This window comes from Clarias gariepinus, chromosome 8, assembly GCF_024256425.1.
Source record: "Clarias gariepinus isolate MV-2021 ecotype Netherlands chromosome 8, CGAR_prim_01v2, whole genome shotgun sequence".
Taxonomy (NCBI): Eukaryota; Metazoa; Chordata; class Actinopteri; order Siluriformes; family Clariidae; genus Clarias; species Clarias gariepinus.
The window spans coordinates 33,738,461-33,754,669 of NC_071107.1; the positions used below are offsets into that span (position 1 = coordinate 33,738,461).

At 35.6% G+C, this 16,209-nt stretch overlaps 2 protein-coding genes across 2 annotated transcripts in view; one reads left to right on the forward strand and one right to left on the reverse strand.

Moving 5' to 3' along the window:
- LOC128528677 (protein kinase 3-like) overlaps positions 1 to 5,510 on the reverse strand; it is a 43,682-nt gene extending 38,172 nt beyond the window's left edge. Inside the window, 13 exon segments of the mRNA XM_053501700.1 lie at positions 101 to 162; positions 292 to 334; positions 449 to 489; positions 1,064 to 1,094; positions 1,206 to 1,228; positions 1,330 to 1,459; positions 1,552 to 1,689; positions 1,910 to 1,968; positions 2,059 to 2,191; positions 2,276 to 2,418; positions 4,118 to 4,247; positions 5,190 to 5,330; positions 5,417 to 5,510. Coding sequence (XP_053357675.1) covers positions 101 to 162; positions 292 to 334; positions 449 to 489; positions 1,064 to 1,094; positions 1,206 to 1,228; positions 1,330 to 1,459; positions 1,552 to 1,689; positions 1,910 to 1,968; positions 2,059 to 2,191; positions 2,276 to 2,418; positions 4,118 to 4,247; positions 5,190 to 5,302 — 1,046 coding nt within the window. The 5' untranslated portion in view covers positions 5,303 to 5,330; positions 5,417 to 5,510.
- Positions 5,511 to 9,703: 4,193 nt separating this feature from the next.
- Positions 9,704 to 14,574, forward strand: mgst3b (microsomal glutathione S-transferase 3b). The gene is made up of 4 exons (XM_053503079.1): positions 9,704 to 9,962; positions 12,524 to 12,646; positions 13,091 to 13,163; positions 13,463 to 14,574. The coding sequence occupies exons 1-4, from the start codon at positions 9,837 to 9,839 to the stop codon at positions 13,561 to 13,563; spliced, it is 423 nt and encodes a 140-aa protein (XP_053359054.1). The 5' UTR covers positions 9,704 to 9,836; the 3' UTR covers positions 13,564 to 14,574.
- The last annotated feature ends 1,635 nt before the right edge of the window (positions 14,575 to 16,209 follow it).

Below are 16,209 nucleotides of genomic sequence, written 5' to 3' on the forward strand. Positions count from 1 at the left end.
TTTTTTTTTCATATTATCATACTACTACACAATTTTTTTTTTAAATCTTTAAACATACAGTATATACTGTACACAGACACATCATTTAGAAATAACGTACCTTGATGTTGGCTGGTCCGAGACTGTGTCAGTCTTTGGTTGTCCATTAATGTTAGATTGCTCCTTCAACGATTATAAGGAGCAAAAAAAAAAAAAAAAACAGAAATGTATAGGTTTTAGAAAAATGGCATATTAAAACTGAGTTTCTGCTTTAATAACTTCATAAACAGCTTAAATTTTTTAACATAATACCTTTTTATTGCTTACTGGTGAGTTCTGAAACTTTGCAGCTATTCTAAAAGAGAAGACAAAACTTATTTTAATGGCACTGTGCATACAATCTTTTTTTTATTTAACTATCTATGTTCTTTATTTATCTACTTATTTATTTAACAGATGTGTCACTTACTGTATTTTTGGCTTAATATGTAAAGGCTGTGGTTCTGCTACCTAAAATCAAGGAAACAATAAAATATGATTCTTATAAACAGTATCTAATCACAATATACAGTCGGGCAAAAAAAAGTTGCAATTAATTTGCAAATAAATTCTTTAAAAATCCTACAATCTTCTGGATTGAGTTTTTTCTTATTTTGTCTCTCATAGTTGAGGTATACCTATGTAAAAATTACAGGCCTCTCTAATCTTTTAAAGTGGGAGAACTTGCACAATTGGTGGCTGAATAAATACTTTTTTTGCCCGACTGTAATCATAGTGTGTAAATTAACCATTTTAAAAAAATCTTCCCACATGGGCAATTTATGATAAGTACTAAAAGACTCTGAACGTAAACTTCAGTTTTCTTTAAAAATACAAACATATATAGATAAAGAAAAGGAGGTAAGAAATAACAACATTACAACATAAAGTATATTTTTTCTGTAATGTTCCAGGTATGGTGTTTCTCATACCAAATTACTGAATTTGTGTGTAAGTTGTTTTAAACATAGCTTTGCATATTTAAGATGGCAGCAATGTGTATCCTAACACTAGAACCACTGAAAGTAGCACATGAGGTACTTACAGGCGACGAATTTGGAAAGACTTCTGACTTACTAGATACAGGGGAAAAAAATACGCTGATATAGTATTAATGGTTCTAACATTTCTTAAAGAATTCTTCTTCTTGACTAACTACCATATCTCCAGTAGTAGTTCAACCTTACCTCATGGAGGATGGCGATAAAATCTAAAAAAAAATATATATATATAGAGATATTTTTATATATATTGTGGCAAAGGATCCTGATTCCAAACTGAATATGACATTAACAAATCAGTTTTACTAACCTGACTACTTAAACCAGAGTCAGGAAGTTCACTCCAGGCTAGCTGGGCTGCTTTTTGTTTTGCCTCTTTTGCAGTCTTTCCTCGTCCTTCGGGAAATTCACTGTTATTTATAACCACCTTGAATGCAAATCTAGCAGGTAAAATGATCATCAGTCAAACTGGATATATTTAAACAGAAAAAAAAAAATTGCACTTAATTGACTAGAATACAAAAATACTCACTCAGGATCATGTGCAGGCCCTTTTTGCGCAACAGATTTAAAATCATATACAAGTTTACATTTTTGGCAATAATGGTTAAGGAGCCCGATGAAGTTTTCGCTTGATCTTGTGCTCTCAGTATTTCCAGGTGTGCTCGGCCTTAGATGGTGTAGACCGATGATGAGGCAACAGAATAAGACAAAAAAACAGTAAGAAATCTGTTCCAATATTGTAAAGCGTTTTTGACAAAATGTTGGCTGATGTGTACATGATCTCTGTAAAAAAGCATGTTGTGAGATTACATGTTTAAAATCTGTTTAACCAACATCACGGACCTAGTCCAGAGTAATTAAAATGCTACACCATAAACGTTTCTTACCTGCTGTTGGGCAAGGATTTATTTAAACTTTCTTCCCCACTGGCGTTGTCATCAAGGTCCTTTTATGGGATATTGATTTTATTTGTCAAAAACAGCCCAAACATTTCCAGTGGTTTTAAATATTAGCTTAATTATCTTTTATCTCTTACTTGCTCTTTTTCCTGTTCATTAATAATGTTATAAACAAGTTCAGCTGCTGCTTCCTTGGCCTCTTTCTTGTTCCTTCCAGTAGCTTCAGGGAATTCTTTATCACCACAGATGTACTTACAAGTATAACACATTCTGAACAGAGCAAAAAATATATATTAAAAATCTCCTGGTGTTTAGTTATTAAACAATGAACATCCGTAATCGTTTGATACTTACTGAATGCTAGAGCCCGTCCCCATCCTGTTATTTTCCACAGGATTGAATTGTAACCTTGTCTTATGAGAGTACTCATTCAGCCAGCAGGTGAAGTTGGGTTGAGTTAGAGACAATAAACTGAAAGAAGTGTTCAAATTTGTTTCCTGCAGAAAAGCATTAAGCCATGTCAGATTTATTTACATGTACACACAAAGTACATCAGGATGTAAGAACAGAGTGAAATATAATAGTCTTCTACTGTAAAAGGTCTAAAGAATGCGTATTTCACCCATGAACTTGTTTCAATTTTGTTTTGTTTTTTTATTTGCGTCCTCTGTGAAGCAAACCCACAGGAACTAAAGTACAGCTGGATTAACACAACGTAACTACCGCTCTTATCTTCTGAGGACGTTGTGGTGACTTAAAACCACAAAAGTGTGCTTTTAGGCTGATGAAATGTAACCCCATAGCAAAGAAACTCCAAGATGAGATCTCATATTAATCTCTTCTTTGCCTCCTAGACAGAAATGAGCCATCTTTGAGACTTGAATGAGATTTAGGCGTTTTTGCATCTTCTCAAAGGTGTCTCAAATGTGGCTCATTACCTTTAAACTCAGAGATTTTTTTTTTTTGTGTAACTCCTGTATAAATCATATTTTGAGTTAAGCAGTGTTACACTTACTATCTTTGTCAGGTTTTATGACATTTTGTATCATTTAGTGTCTTGATTTGCCAGAATTAGCTGGTGTCTGTTATATTTTGTGAATTGTACTGTACATTTATTAAACTGTATGCTGTCACCTGAGGATTTTTGATATGTTCAATAAAACTATAATATTTGTTTCATGCATCTCATTTTAATCTTATTGTGATTTTATATATGGCTCATTTGCTTCTCCTTCAAATTTAGTTCTCATGTACGTCTCAAATTTTTTAAATGTTTTTCAAAAGTATGTCTCGCTTTGTGTTTCAGTTGTCTCTTTGTTTCCCCTAAGTGGGGTTAGGGAGGAATAGAAAGACATGTTTGAGCTTGTAATGAGACAGCTCAATTCAGTCTCATGAGACAAGAAAAAGCTCATTCTGAGCAACAAAATTTTGCTATGGGACGGTATTTAAAAAAAATTAAAGCTAACACAATACAACAATACAACAATCATCTCAGTTTTTGGACAAAGTGATGTAAATAATAATTCTTTGGATACATCTGAAACTGTTCTTGCCAGCTTTTTTGGGACCCACGGTGCTATGTCTTTACTAAATCTTGCACAAAATGCAAAAGAAAAAACCCACTTGGATTTCCACTGACTTAAACAAGTTTTAAACGGTACGCTTAACTTAGATGCCGTTCGGAACAGTTCGGTTTGTTCGTATGCCAAAAATGCTTTGTATGCCGATGCAAATTTCTTGCAAAATTTCAATTCCCAAGGCAAAAAGTCGTAATATATTATATTCTTTAAAATACAGTATATGTGTATAACTGCTTTTGCTGTCTCTCCAACTAACTGCCAGTTTTAATCACAGTCATAAATATTAATATGCATAACATTTATTTAATACTGATTAGTATTCTAAGATGAATTGTCAAATCAGGAGGTGTTGATTAATCCTCTGTAACATCAGCGCATTTATTTATTGTGGGAATCAACTGTTGTAGGAAAAAAAATCATTGTTCAAAAGTATTCACATCCCTCAGACCAAACATTTTGATTTAAAAAATGATCACTGCTGGTATAATAATTTTGTTGAGTTTTCTAAAGTGTTAGATAAACCCCAGCCTTTTCTAAGACTATTGCTATATGTATTTTTAAAGGTGTCAACATAAATGATTATAAGTGCAGTGGGGGAAAAAAAACATGCACATACAGTATTAATCGACTCGTCATTTTCCAAAGCGCTGAGGGCATTCTTTGCAGCATTTTGCTTGGCTTCTTTCTTGTTTGGTCCAAATCCAACAGGATAGTTTTTACCATTTATTACTGCCATCATAGTAAACCTAGAAGACAATCAAACAGAAGACAATCAAACAGACAAACATCAGAAAAGCTAAATAATTTAAACTAGTATGAGGACCCTAAAGTATGAAAGTGTATTCAGATTGTTCTGTACATTCATTTTCATATAGCACCATGCATCCGTTTAGGAACCTCTGTAGTTGAACTAGGGACAACGAAGACTAATGTGACCACTGTATTATTCCCATTTTTACGACGGTGGTAGGACCTCCGGTCAACATTCACACACTACAGGCAATTTGGGACCGCAAGTTATCCTAATCTGCATGTCTTTGGAGTCTATGGGAGGAAACTGGAGTACCAGAAGGATAGCCACCAAGCACGGGGAGAACATGCAAACTCCATGCACATATATTCCCACCTCGGATTCTATGAGGTGGGAATCGAACCAAGACCCTGAAGGTGCAAGGCAAACGTAAAAGATTACATTAATTATGAAACGGGAATTTTACAAATAACGTTCTGTGGTGTCTCTCGGTGGTCTCGGTCTACAGCTGAATGTGCTTTATAACAAACTTTATAACTCCTCCCTCTTCTGTAGGCAGGAGAGCTAAAATAATGGTCACAGCCTAAAAACCATGGGTGCACTAGCCTTACTTTGCCTGGGTTCCTCAATATCATATGCAATATCGAATATAATATCATGTAGGAATATCATGTGCCATACTGTATTACTCGTCACTGGTTCTACATCAACCAAATTCTACATCGGAATCTGGTTTCTGCTACTTTATTGCTGCATTCTACTTTTGTCTATATTATGTCTAGTTTGTGGGGTTTTTTTTATTTTATTTTATTTATTACTTCATTGCATATATTTGCTCTTGGAGCAGTCTCAGGCACAAGAATTTCCTCTGAATTAATGGACTTTTATCCTATCTTGTTTCATGCAAACGCAGATCATGTTTCAGAAACATACTTACGTTTTCATGTGCTCTTGTCCATTAGTGTTCACCAGGTCATAACGTACAGACCAGCCTTTTTTCTGAGCGAATTCATTTAGAGAACTGACATAAGTCTTTAGTCCGGCGTCCATTTGGAAGGTATTAAATAACCTCAGACTGCTGAAATAGAAAACACAAACAGGTAGTGTTTAAACTATTTAAAATTATATACTCACAAAGACACTCAGCGCTGCAACAGAACCTACTTCGGTACACGTAACTACCACCAGTAATTCTCTTTTTCCCTGAACTCTCGTGTATAGCTTTCGATTTCGAGTAAGTTTCGGTTGTCAGATCCTGGACTAGTCTGTAGGTGACCAATCGGATGTTACGCATTGGCTCGGTGCGAGATGACGCCAACGCGTAGAAACCGGAAACCGTGATTTCTGTTTTGACACTACAGAGCTGCGTTCCATTCCGAACTGTAATTCAAAGGGTGCCTCCTACTCCCTGCTCCGTGTGCAGGCATGGTCGGTTAAGGGAACTTGGACATCAGATCACCCTGCAAAGTCACCAGCGTAAACGTCACTTCGTCCGTGCGTTACCATGGTAACATAAGCACCTTGGACGCCTGTCGTTGCTGCTGCTGCTCTGGAAATTTCACACTACGGAAATTAAATATTAAATATTAATTGAAATGTGAAAACTAATACCATAAGGAACAATATACAGTACTATTAAAACGTTTATTTAATTGATTCAATAACATTTATTTAATTAATTTACAAGATGTACATAGATTTTCGTACGAGCCTATATAATACTAAGGATTTTTTTTATTAATTTAAATTTTTACTGAGTGTCCTATTTATACTATGTCCTCTTCGATAATAATGCTAATAAATACGGTATATAAATTATTTTTTCAAGCAACGCTCCAGCAAGACGCAATGACTGATGAGACATTATTAATTCCCTTTTCCCAGTGAGGTGAAGGCTTTTTGTTCACTAGTTCCCTATACTGTTCGCAGTTACCTTTTGAGCACTTTCGCTCCCTTTGGTTTGGAATAACACTTAACATAGCTGAAAATCAGTTTCTGTTGTGATGTAAATTAGTGAAATAATAATATTAAAACCATTTTACTGCCTTTGGTTATAAAAAGTTGGGATTTTTGTTAATAAAGAGTCAAAAATAGCTGTTCAATTGTCAAAAAAGTTATAATATATTCTATAAATACAGTATATCAAATTACTAGCGTAAGTCCTTGTTGTTCATGGGAAAAGAGTTTGTAGAAAGAGATAAAAGATTAAAGCTAAAAATAAGCTGATTAGCTTTAATGTAATCAGTGATGATATAATTTTAGGTTGAAGCCCATGTACAGCACACGTCTGCCTGTCTTACTGTTCAGCAGAACTCTCTGCCTAACTTATTAATAAAAAAGTTGAGTGTTCTTACGTCTTGTTGTTACAATATACTTATACCATTTTAGCGCTGTTATTTCAGCTGTGGAAATATTACGTAAAGTTTGTTTACATTCAGCAAGTAGATTATTAGTAGCTTATTTTAAAGTAGATTATTGAATCCAGCAAATAACTGTTCATAACATAAGATCGCTTTTACTCAACAACTTGGTTTCACTTATGGTGCACGCTAAACTTCAGGCAGATATCTCATTAAATTTATTAAATGTTCATTAAATTCTCTCAAGCCAGTTTTTTGAGATGCTGGGAAACAATCTGGCTGGACAGACATACAGACAGAATCTTTGTCTGAAACTGGTTTCGGGTCCTCCAATGTACAAAACGTATAGATATCATTGAAAGAGCAAGTTCTGACCAATGTACATATAAAACCTTTCTTTTTTCTATAGATATTTAATATATCCTAATAAATATCAAGCCTATTTTTACTGGTTTTAAAGATAGGTCTGTTGACTGTCACAGTTATTTATCTATTAACCACATATTTTTAAAATGAATAACGTTTCCCCATTCTATTGTGTTGCAATATTGCCAAATCTATGCAGGTAAAGTGTTAATGAATATTTTCACAATGTTTGTTTCTTATAAATAAAAAAAATTACTATTAAATTCTATAAAATAGCTGAAGCGTATGACAACATGCTTTTGTTCTTTAATTTATTTAATTGATTTAAACTGTGAATGTGCCCTATATCATGGAATAGGCATAGATTCTACTTGTGATATAACTGCCATTATTGATTGCATCTATCCGTGTTTATTACTACCCTGAATACTAGGGCTGGAAATCACCAGGGACTACCTGATATGATATTACCACGTTATGATTTGTATTGCAATTCTGGTAGCATCACGATTCTATTCCATTTACAGAGAAGCCCAAAATGTATACCCACTTCATCATGAAAAATATATGCCTCTCTTCTGACAGTCACACGAGAGCATCAACGATGGTGCGACTACTAAAATCTTTAAAGGTAATACAATACTTCACATTGCTGCTATAATTTAATTAGAGTTTTAAAGAATAGCATAGATACCAACTGTTAAATAAAAAAAAAAAAACACAATTCATGTTTTTTCCCCATCTCTATTTAATGATAATGAAGTTTGCAAAACATCCAGCTAATAATGAACTATTATTTGACTGCTGTGCCACCCAAGCAATATTTGGTCAGTGAATTTATCTGGTATGTGTTTGAGAAAAAAAAAAAAAAAACACAGCCAATCATCGTCGGACAGGTGTTTTACACTTTATTACACTTATTTTTGATAAACTGAACTTAATAGTGCTGATGTAACTACTGTGATGAATGTAGTAATTCTACATGTACAAAGTGCACCTTTTATAGCAGGTGCTCTCCTGATAAAACAGTCAGTGAGTCCATGTGTGGCCGATAGAGGTAATTTATGTGGTGTAGAATATGAATTATAAAATTAAGTAATAAACAAAATATAGTACAAAGGTGTTAGTTCTCTTGCATGCCTTATCAGGTTGCTTTAAAACGAACAAACAAACAAACAAACAAAAAACAGCCCGTGCTAATCACCAGTACATTATTAAATAACACACTGACTCGTGATTCTGGAAGTTTCTTCCTTAGCATACAGGCTCCGACACTGGGGTTCTGGACTTCCACATGTCCTGTCTCGTACATTTTAGTGCGATATTTTAATCATAAGCAGGACAGTGAATTTTGTGTTAGTCTTAACAGTCTTAGTGTGGTGATATGTAGAAAATCAGATTAGCAAGCATGTTTTGTTAGCCAACAGACAGGCCCCTTCTGAGATAATGTGACCGCAAAGGTCGAGAATGAACATGAGTCTCCTAGTGATCCGATTCTTTTGAATTTTGTACGATTCATCTTACCTGTTAAACCCCTGTATTTGGAGTCAGTTTTTTATTGTTTAAATGCCCTTCTGACAACACCTGTTTGTCCTGCACTGTTGGTACGAAGGTCACACTGCACATATATTCTGTTGCATATATTGTTATATTTATATTTTAGTGCAATCTTTTTTGTTTATGTTTACATTTTGTTTATTGCTGCTGCTCTTTGAGAAATACCAAACAGATTTTGTCATATCAGGACAATGACAATAACAAAGTTATAAGGAAGGGCTACATTTAATTAATCCTTAAACTTTTTAAATGTTTAAATAAGTAACAAAACCGGTGGAATAATCTAATATTGAATTGATAAAAATCGTGATACTTATAGATACATTATGATACATTTTAATTGTGATATCATATTGGGAGGTGCTGGTGATTCCCATCCCTATTGCTTAGGCAGCAAATTGTCTTTTAATTGTCTTCTAAATTTCTTTTTTAAAGAGTACATTTGACCATTTAAACAATACTTTTGCCCAAAAATTTATTTAAATAATAAATAAGTCATTTTACACTGTAAGCTGTTGCCAAAGACAAAATTGTGAGTGAGCCCCATCCCTTTGCTGAGAAGCAACCCCACATATGAATGCTTTACTCTTGGCATGACATGGTAGCGCTCCATCAACCCCGTGTCACGCCAAGAGTAAAGCATCCTGAGACCATTCATGTGTGGGGTCACTACTCAGCCAAGGGAGTGGGCTCATTCACAATTTTGCCAAAGAACACAGCCATGATAAAGAACTGTACTTAATCCCATTGAGAATTTGTGAGAACAAACAAAAACACAAATTATGACAAATTCCAAGTATTGATTATGGAAAAATGAGCTGCCATTAGATGTCAAGAGTTGATTGGCAGCATGTCAGGAGGAATTGCAGCGGTCTTGATAAAGAAGGGTCAACACTGCAAGTATCAACTCTTTGCATAAATTTAATAAAAGCCTTTGACACTTTTGAAATGCTTGTAATTATACTTCAGTAAACCATAGTAACATCTGAAAAAAATATCTAAAAACACTGAAGCAGGAGACTTTGTGAAAATAAATATTTGTGTCATTCTTAAAACTTTTGGCCACAGCAGTATGCGAGGTGAGTCGACTCTCTGGAAAGGAAAAAAGAACCGACTCCTTTCGTGCACAAACGAAATTTCGCGAAGGGCTGCGCGTTTTATCGCGAGATTTGACATTGAGTCTCGCGCTTGTTCCCTTTGTACAGGTTTACGTAAATCGTTTACAGCACCGTGACTCTGCAGTTTACGCTCCCGTTAAATACAGGTAGACTGAGAAAGCACCGGAGAAAGGCGTTGAAACCATGGAGATTTTAGACATCCTCCCTGCGAATTTCGGCTACGTGATCCTGACCTACTTCTACAGCTGGGTCATGCTGACTTACCTTGGCGTTAACGTCGGGCGCGCGCGGAAGAAGTATGACGTGAAGGTAAACTTAACTTCAGGATAACAGTCGTGCACGTGTTAAAACGTATCATAAAACTGTGCTGTATGGCGTTATTTTTTTTTGTTGCTTTAGCAATATCACGCAAAACTTGCGCGTGCACCTGGAAATGCACCGTTTGTTTCCCTGTCAGTTGAACATTAGGTCATCACCCTAACGAGTGTTTACACATTTTAAACAGTTTTATAAACGTGCTACTAAACAGCGAGACACTTTGAAGCACGAAGCCGTTAAAAGTTCGTTCAAAGCTGTTAAATCTTTCTGTGTTATTATATAGAAATCCAAAACGCAAATTGAACGCAAAACTTAGGCCACGCCCAAAACGGCGCGAAGTTTAAACGCAATTGGAGATCGAATTGCGATTATAACGATATTAAACCGGTTAATACCGGTTCTACCTGGACGATACTAGTTATAACTAGTAGCTCACACCCTACTCCATTTGATGTCAAACCTTTTTTTTTTTGTCTTGTCATTTGTTTTCTGTTCTGGAAGCTCTGTCACTTAAACAAATTCCTTGTACGTGCAAGCGTACTTGGCAATAAAACTCTTTCTGATTCTGAAACTCTTTCTGGTTCTGATAACTGAAAAATCATATTCGCATTTTTGTCTATATATTTTTTTCATAAGAATAGCCCACTTTACCACAGTTTGTGGTTTAAATTCGTAATTATCTGTACAACTGTGTGAATTCAAACATGTTGAAGAAAACCTGTGAGAAAAAAGTAATACTATAGTGAACATGTAAATTATATGGTGTAAATAATTAATTTTTATAACCAAATCCTACTTTTTTTTCCTGTCGCCACAGTGGACCATCCGATCCACGCACACACCTTAGCACAGGTTTTACGCCGGATTTTCTTCCTGACGCAACGCTCCCATTTTTTTTTAACCAGCCTTGGGACCAGCACTGCATGCATTGGCTGAGTAATATGGGGTGTCGCATCCCATGTGGGATTCGAACCTGGATCCTCAGATCTCAAATCAACAAATCCTTTTTTTTCCCCCAGAAATTGCTTTTAATGATAGATTTGACATATTTATTTGTCCGAACACACTGCACTCTCCAAATATCTGCAAAATTTCAGGTCTGATCTTCCCATGGTCTGATCTTAAAGTTTCAGTTAATTTTTTTTCTTTTTTGTCATACATATAAAATGCATATCAAATTAAATCGAGTTTTTGAAACGGTGATCTAGAGCACAGTCTACCCAGGTATGGTTAGAATAAGGTATGAAAGGTGACCATACCAATGTACAGAGGAAGGCCGCTGTTCAGAATGATGCCGCTTCCTCCTTCACCCTATACCCGGCAGCACACACTGGTATCACTGCATGATCTGCACGTCTGTCTATCTATATCTATCTATCTATAAAAAAAAAAAATTATGTTTGTGGCGCCGCCAGTGTTTGCACAGGTTGGCAGCATCATCACGTTTATCTCATAGTGTGAGGGCAGGGGTAGCTCAGTGGTTAAGGCATTGGACTACGGTTCGGAAGATCCCAGGTTCAAATCCCACAACCACCAAGTTGCCACTGTTGGGCCCTTGAGCAAGGCCCTTAACCCTCAACTGCTCAGATGTGTAATGAGATAAAAAAAATAATGTAAGTCGCTCTGGATAAGAGCGTCTCCCAAATGCCTAAATGTAAATGTAGTGTGAGGTTGCCACAGGCGTACTTAACGTAGCAGGTCATGTTGTGCATGTTGGCCGAGTCGTGGGGTAACCTCTGTTAGTTAATAAACGTGTGCGCATAAAACATATTTTATTTTGTGTCTCAATGCGTGTGTGTAAAGCAAAGGAGTGAAGGAAGGGTAACTGTGGAGAGGGGGAGGGGCTTCTCACTTTAGCTTTACACACACACACGGAAACACTTATCTGTCTGGATTTATTTTTATTTATTTTTTTTGAAGGTAAAGTGCAGGTTAATTTGTTTTATTTTTTACTTTATATTTTGTGTTATTTGTTTATCTGGAGCTGTGGAACGAATCATTTTGTTTCCATTATTTCTAATGGGAAAATTCTATTGGGTTTATGAGTGTTTTAAAATATAAGCCTGCTTCAAGAACAAATTATGCTCATAATCCAAGGTTCCGCTGTTCTAATATGATACCTGAGCGTTTGGGGCAATCATACTTAGGCTCACTTAGTGTAACCTCAATCATAATACATTAGACACAACATGTCTTATAGTATGATGCCGTTATGTCCAATAAGTATTATAAAAGCATGTAGTATGAGTATGCTCAGTGACCAAGAGGATGCAAGTACATAGTAGGAGATGGTTTGTTCTCTAATATTTGATCTAATAGTGAAAATGGAAAAGGAGGGAATGGGTCACAGGCTATGAATGAGACACAGGCATGAGTTTTTTTCCCTCCGTTGAAATGCATCATGTCAGTGTTTTCACTGTGTTGCATTCATTCAAGGTTTTCGCAATACTCAGTTTTGTTAATATTTTTAAGGTATTTGTTGTACTCATGCATTAAAATGTGTATGTTGTGTTTTGTGATGCTTGGGTTTAACATGCGTTGTGTTCTTTCAGTACCCCACTATGTACAGCACTAAGGACGACATGTTTAACTGCATCCAGAGAGCTCATCAGAACACGCTGGAGGTTTATCCACAGTGGCTGGTTTTTCAAACCATTGCTGCACTAGTGTATCCCGTGAGTAGAGAATTTTTTTTTTCATTTTCATTCTTCTCTGTCCTCAAAAAGCAGCACCTTTTGTCGAGGTGTACAGCCGAGTCCTGGCCTCAGTTTGTTTTTTTTCTCTCTCTCTCTCTAAGCTAGTAGTAAATTTTAAGCTGTTCGTTGATGTTTAACTCTGGAGTATAAAAGCAAACAGATATCTGACATGAGAAAGTTGGGCAACATGGCTGTTTATAACTCGCAGAAAAATAAAAGAGTCAGCCAGCAAAACCTTTACACTAGAAGGAAACGGTCAATATGCATACTAAACATAAAACTAACTTAAATTGGGCTGAAAATCTTAATAAAGGAAGCAATTTACAGTAGATATAACTGACAAATGTGGTGATGAGTATAAAAATAATGGAAATGTATTCAGCAATCTTTCTCCTTTTTGTTTTGCGTCTCTTCTGTATTTAGACAGCCGCCGCCGTCCTGGGAGTTATCTGGGTGACCAGCAGGTTCTCCTATGCCTGGGGTTACTACACTGGCGGTAAGTCCATGGGTTGTATTTGTTTTGTTATTCAGTGTAGTTAGTAATATGATTAAAGTATATATAAATAGTGTGTGTAAAGTGGGAATACAGGCAGGACCCTGTAGCTACGAGGAGGCAATGTGTATCAATAATTTGTGAGAAGCCCAGTATTTTAAGCTTTTCAGCTGTTTTAGTGATTGGGACAGGATGAGTGACCAACCAGGAAGTATGGAGGCACCTGATGTCATCGTAGAAATTTTTATTTTGCTCTCACTGTTTAGTTTTATTTCCTTTTTTTTTTCTTTCTTTCTTTTTAGACCCAGCCAAGAGAATGAACGGGGCCTACGGCTACATCGGCCTTTTTGGAGTGATCATCCTGTCACTGTATGTGGCCCTGCAACTGCTTGGAGTCGTTTAAAAGCATATAGTTAAGCTTTGCTCTCACATATAGCACCGACCAAGTTTATTTAGTCATTTAAGGATTTTGTGTACATCTATATCCTTTTCATTGATATGGTTCCAGTTCTTTACTATGAAAGTTATATTTTCTGTATACCAGTGAAGGCTCATTCATACCTCTGACAATAATTTCAACTTCTCTGGAACATGGACACAAAGATTAAATGAATTTATTTTGAGAATGCTTGTTCGTACCACTAACCCAATGTTCCCTTTGTTAGAGCATACTTTTTTTTTTTTACTTTAAATTTTTATTGTATTTTATGTTCAAATAAAAACTTAAAAAAGCATCAGATTTGTTTTAAACTGTCTTATTATGATAGACAGAGAGACAGTTTGACTTGGAGCCATTCCATGAGCATTTACAAATTTTGTAGCTTTTTTAGACAAAATTTACAATGAAATTAACCAGACCTTCTGAGTTTCTGGTTTAATCCCCAGGTCAGTGTTCTGTCCGAGCTTTATGTGTTTTGGTTTTTACCTCCGTTTTCCTACCACTTTCTCATGGCCAGCAAACAGGCTCAGGATCTATCACAAAGCCTGACCTACTAAAGTTAAATTAATGAATGTTGTGTAATTAGTGATAAAATAGATACATATAAAAGTTATATAAATAATGATCCAAATATTTCTCCTTTTCTCCAATTCCATATGACCAATTTTAATAAAATATGGTTGCTATTATAAATTAATACAGTAATGTTAATAAATATAGCTCCAAGCAGCGGTTATGATGACCATACAATAATTGCTCTGCCAAAAAAAAGACGATGACCAGAAGCCACTGTGCCTATTAGGACGTGCTCCAAAAAACATTTTTGAATTCGATGGCAAGAAAACTTTTGTTGAGATATATCGATATGTCTAAAATCCCGTACATTTTTAAAACATTTTTAATTTGTTTTTTTATTTCTTGATTGGACAACATTTGTAAGAGAAGAAAATAAAGGGGATTCATATTGGTACAGAATTTGTTGTGGAGTTATTATTGTAAACATTTTTTAATCTGGCACTAAAGAGCTTGAGAGGCATGCACCAGAACTGCAGTGAGGGGAGCTGATTCACACTTCTATCGCTGTGCCAAGTTTTTTATTAATTTTTTTAAGCTGTTTGAAGTGTTCTATAGACTGCCATATTAAAGTCACCAGTATGGCCAAAAGTATGTAGACAATCATATCCAACCATCATATCCACAGGAAGCCATCCTTAAACGATTGCTAGAAAGTCTGAAGCATATACATTAACTGTCCAGTATGTCTTTATATGATGTAGCTTTACAATTTCCCTTTACTGGATATAAGGGACCCTGAACCTGGTGTGTTTAGGTTGGAGAGGTGGAGTGGAAGAACTGCACAGAGCATCAACCTCAACCCCACTGAACACCTTTAGGATGAATTTGAAAAACTGGAGCCTTCTCGCTCAACATCAGTATCTAGTCTGTTGACCAAATTTTTTAAGAATAAGTTGTGATTTAATTTCTTTTTTAATTTATGTAATAACACATGGCATTGGGTAATTAAGTAACAACAACGACCACAGTCAGTTGTTATTTTAAGACACAAAGGTCAGCTGCTCTGGAACACTTCCCACAAAAACAGTATTGTTTCGAGTGCATTTGCAAAACCCATTAAGCACCATGATGAAACTGGCTCTCATAAAGACCATCCCTGGAAAGCAAGACCAAAACTTACCTCTGCTGCAGAGAAGTTCATTAAAAATCACCAATTAACAAACAGCACCTCAGATTAGAGATGTTATGAAGGCTTTACAAAGCATAAGCAGCTCAATATAAAGGAGATTATTGCATATTTTGGACACTTTCAGCATTGTTTCACAATGTAAAAACAAATATAAATGAGGAATGGTATTAGAAGGAGTGTCCAAACTTTTGACTAGCAGTATATACAATGCTATAAAAAGTATTTGCCCTCTAACAGATTTTTTCCTTTTTTTGCATAATTGTCACACTAAAATGATCCACATAATCAAACTAATTAAAATTTTTTTAAAAGATAACTCATGTAAATGTTGCTTTTTGAGATCTTTTAGTGTGCTTCTCTTCTCCTTTTCTTCTTGTTTTACAGCGGTTGCTATCTAGAAAGTTGCATTACTGACACCCTTTTACTATTTTCTCTTTCCATGTTACTGCTTCACTTCTTCTTTTTTAGTCGTTTAACGGCGGTTGGAATTTAATAGCTTAGTTATATTCCTGCCAACAGTAGGTCTTATTCTCCGTCATCTTCCTGGACTTAATGGCGATTTTTCAGTCCAGCCTTCCTTAAAACGCCTAGTGCTTCCTTCCCTGATCTTGTCCTGACTTGTTCTGTGTCTTAAACTCTTCTGCTTTATCAAGTACTTCCCCACAAAATTCAGTTTGTTACTACTTCACTGTGTCAGACAGGTTCAATTAGAGTGAAATCTTACATTTACATTTTATATTCAAAACTGCTTTGAAGTTTTTGTCATTGGATAGATAGTTACTAGGTTACTAACTGTATGTACCATCAGTCAAATACTGTTGGAAAAGTATTTTTATTTTATTTATTTATTCATTTAAAAAAAGGGGGGGGGGGGGGGGGGGTCGGAGCTGGGGGTAGGGTTAAGC

Excerpts from the sequence above, each read along its gene's own strand:
- mgst3b (XM_053503079.1), top strand. The coding sequence starts at position 9,837 with ATGGAGATTTTAGACATCCTCCCTGCGAATTTCGGCTACGTGATCCTG. Across the intron at positions 9,963-12,523 it reads GGAAGAAGTATGACGTGAAG|TACCCCACTATGTACAGCAC; the intron begins GTAAACTTAACT and ends GTGTTCTTTCAG. Across the intron at positions 12,647-13,090 it reads TTGCTGCACTAGTGTATCCC|ACAGCCGCCGCCGTCCTGGG; the intron begins GTGAGTAGAGAA and ends TTCTGTATTTAG.